Raw genomic sequence first — 3,516 nt, forward strand, 5'->3', positions numbered from 1 at the left:
ACGCTGATTGGACGTTCGTTTGGTGAACGGCTCCAAATTTTCTTTAACGGAGAGTCTCCAGACTGATCTGCGAGTAAAATCTTGAAATCTCTCGAGATCAGGATGGTCTCACGAGGCTAATTTGTTTACTCTTAAATACGGTAATTAGAAAATATGCACTTGAAATAAGACAATGCAATTGTTTTATTCTTATTTTAAATGTAAATTGTCTCGTTCCATTGGCAAAGTCTCTCACCTTCCTCCTCAATTCAAGAAAAAAATCACTTATTTTAAGAGAAAATTAATTATTTAGATTTACATTTTTTGCAGTGTACTCATTCCATTGGCAAACTTTCTCATTTAATGACTCAAATTAAGGGTAAATACACTTAATTGAACAAAAAGTTTACTTATTTCTAGATTATTTTTCCAGTGCAAATCTTCCTTCATACACTGCTAAAAATTTTAATCTAAATAAAAATTTTTTTTCTTTTTAAATAAGTGCATTTGTTCTTGAACTGAGGAGGTAAGTGAGACAGTTTGCTAATGGAACAAGACAATTTAAGAGTAAATATACTCATTCCATTGGCAGACTATCTAGTTTACCTACTAAAATTGAGAGTAAATACACTTAATTCTAGAAAATCTTTCTAGATAATTTTTCAACACTGCAAAAACGATACGTTATACGTAAAAATTTATTAAATTAAGTGAATTTACTCTTAATTTGAGAGGGAAAATAGGTTGATTTGCCAATGGAATGAGTATTTTTACTCTTATAATAAGTTAATTAGATAATATGCACTTGAAATAAGACAATGCACTTCTTTTTTCTTATTTAAAGTGTAAATTGTCTTGTTTTATTGGCAAAATGTCTTACTTATCCCCTTAATTGAAGAGAAAATGCACTTATTTGAAGAAAAAAAATGACTTTATTGGATTTACATTTTTTGCAGTGCAGTGTAATAAACTATTCCTTACACTGGAAAAATGATCTAGAAATATGTAAAAAAAAATTCTTAAATTAAGTGTATTTACCCTTAATTTCAGTGGGTGAATAAGAGGATTTGTCAATGGAATGAGTATTTTTACTTTTAAAATAAGATAATTNAAAAAAAATTCTTAAATTAAGTGTATTTACCCTTAATTTCAGTGGGTGAATAAGAGGATTTGTCAATGGAATGAGTATTTTTACTTTTAAAATAAGATAATTAGATAAAATGCACCTGAAATAAGACAATGCTATTTTTTTTTTCTTATTTTAATGGTAAATTGTCTTGTTCCGTTGGCAAAATGTTTCTCTTACCTCCTTAATCCAAGAACAAATGCACTTATTTTAAGAAAAAACTACTTATCTAGATTTTGATTTTATCAAGTGTTGGCAAGCTATCTCATTTACCAACTCAAATTAAGGGTAAATACGCTTAATTGAACAAAAAGTTTACTTATTTCTAGATTATTTTTCCAGTGCAAATCTTCATTCATACACTGCTAAAAATTTTAATCTAAATAAACATTATTTTTCTTTAAATAAGTGCATTTGTTCTTGAATTGAGGAGGTAAGTGAGACAGTTTGCTAATGGAACAAGACAATTTAAGACTAAATATACTCATTCCATTGGCAGACTATCTAGTTTACCTACTGAAATTGAGAGTAAATAAACTTAATTCTAGAAAATCTTTCTAGATAATTTTTCCACACTGCAAAAACGATCTACAAATAAGTAAAAATATATTAAATTAAGTGAATTTACTGTTAATTTGAGAGGGAAAATAGGGTGATTTGCCAATGGAATGAGTATTTTTACTTTTAAAATAAGTTAATTAGATAAAATGCACTTGAAATAAGAAAATGTAATTGTGTTTTCTTATTTTAATTGTAAATTGTCTTGTTCCATTGGCAAAATGTATCCTTTACCTCCTCAATCCAAAAACAAATGCACTTATTTTAGGAGAAAATGAATTATAAAGATTTAGATTTTTTCCAGTGTACTATCCTCACATTGAAACATGGTGGTAGTTGCATCATGCTGTGGGGATAGCTTTCTTTATTTGCTCTAATTGTGTCTCGTCAGGACTGGATAATTCCTTCAGCTCAGAACGTGGTTTCAAATGATTTGCATTGCAGAGTTTATCACATGGTGACAAGGGAAGTTTAGGTGGACTGTAGTCGGCTGAGTAACAGAGAAACGTTTGGGGAATGAGACTGAAAGCAGCAACTGGGATAAAAGCTGCTCCAGATTTCTAAAGCTTTGCACTGAAGCTCCTCCGACAAACACGATGGGACCTGACATCTGGGACTGTGCAGAGCTTTTCAAATCTGGCCAAAAAACTGCAAAAACAATGAAATAATAAAATCAAAAAATAAAATACATGACTTTGTACAACTTACTTTCAAATGTGACCCTCCTTCCTTCTGAAAGGTGTGTAAAAGAGGATAGTAAAAGCTGTGTGAATAATTCTTCCAAACGTTGGTATTAGCTTTTAATCATGCTGCGTCGTTGCTGCATCAACAGGTTTTTTTTTGTTTTTTTTCAGGCTGTGTTCAGGTGTCTGTGTGACCAAACTCTCATGGCGGGGATCGTCCTTCACTCACCCTCTGGTGTTGGAGTGTCCTTCCTGCGTCCGGAGCTGGAGGGGGCCAGGCTGGTGGGGCCCTGCTGGTGGTCTGGAGACTTCACCATGGCAGACATGATGATCTGCTGCCTTGCTGAGGCTGGGTTTGCAGCGCTGCAATGATCCTTGCACTGGAGAGCTGAGAGCAAAGTCATCAGATTAACACGGATCCTCTCTGTTAGACTATTTACTGGTTAAAAACTGGTTCATTGTTTCACAAAATCAAACATTTTCTTCCTCATTAAATGGATTAAACTACATCTGTTTCATTTTTCCAAATCTTCTTGATTTTTAAATTCAATTAATGCAACTTTTTAGCTTCTTGAGTATGTTTATTCTATGGAAGAGGATTAGGGCCACTGGAAAAAAAAAAAGTTTACTGATTTTTAAATTTAATTTTTTAATTCTGACTTTTTTCTCAGAATTCTGACTTTAATCTTAGAATACCTACTCTGCCATCTGCTGGTACATTGCAAAAAATCTAAATCTAGACATGTCATTTTTTTTCTTAAAATAAGTGCATTTGTTCTTGGATTGAGGAGGTAAAAGAGACATTTTGCCAATGAAACAAGACAATTTACATTTAAAATAAGAAAACACAATTGCATTGTCTTATTTGAAGTGCATATTATCTAATTATCTTATTTTAAGAGTAAAATTACTCATTCCATTGGCAAATTATCTCATTTAACTACTCAAATTAAGGGTGAATACACTCAACTTAGGAAATTTTTACTTATTTCTAGATCATTTTTGCAGTGTACGCTCTTCTTAATGTAAAGAACAAAAATGCCATATCTAAGATTATTAAGGTGTGCAGTAAGATCACGGGTGTTCAACAGAAAAACATGACTGAAATGTATTAAGATCAGGTAGTCAGGAAGGCTGAGTCCATTTTGGATAATTATACCCGTCCCCTAC

The 3,516-nt window shown here is 31.9% G+C and overlaps 1 protein-coding gene across 1 annotated transcript in view; it reads right to left on the bottom strand.

The window, feature by feature from the left end:
- The window catches only part of LOC107099985 (citron Rho-interacting kinase-like), a gene marked incomplete at its 3' end in the record, with an annotated part of 111,200 nt that overhangs the window by 6,806 nt on the left and 100,878 nt on the right, over nt 1–3,516 (bottom strand). The window contains exons 23-24 of the mRNA XM_015398327.1: nt 2,576–2,734; nt 2,372–2,395 (exon numbers count right to left, since the gene is read on the bottom strand). Of these exons, the coding sequence (XP_015253813.1) occupies nt 2,372–2,395; nt 2,576–2,734 (183 nt within the window). The remainder of the gene's footprint in view (nt 1–2,371; nt 2,396–2,575; nt 2,735–3,516) is intronic.

The sequence above is a fragment of the Cyprinodon variegatus genome, unplaced genomic scaffold, assembly GCF_000732505.1.
Source record: "Cyprinodon variegatus isolate N-32 unplaced genomic scaffold, C_variegatus-1.0 Scaffold927, whole genome shotgun sequence".
NCBI classification, from domain to species: domain Eukaryota; kingdom Metazoa; phylum Chordata; class Actinopteri; order Cyprinodontiformes; family Cyprinodontidae; genus Cyprinodon; species Cyprinodon variegatus.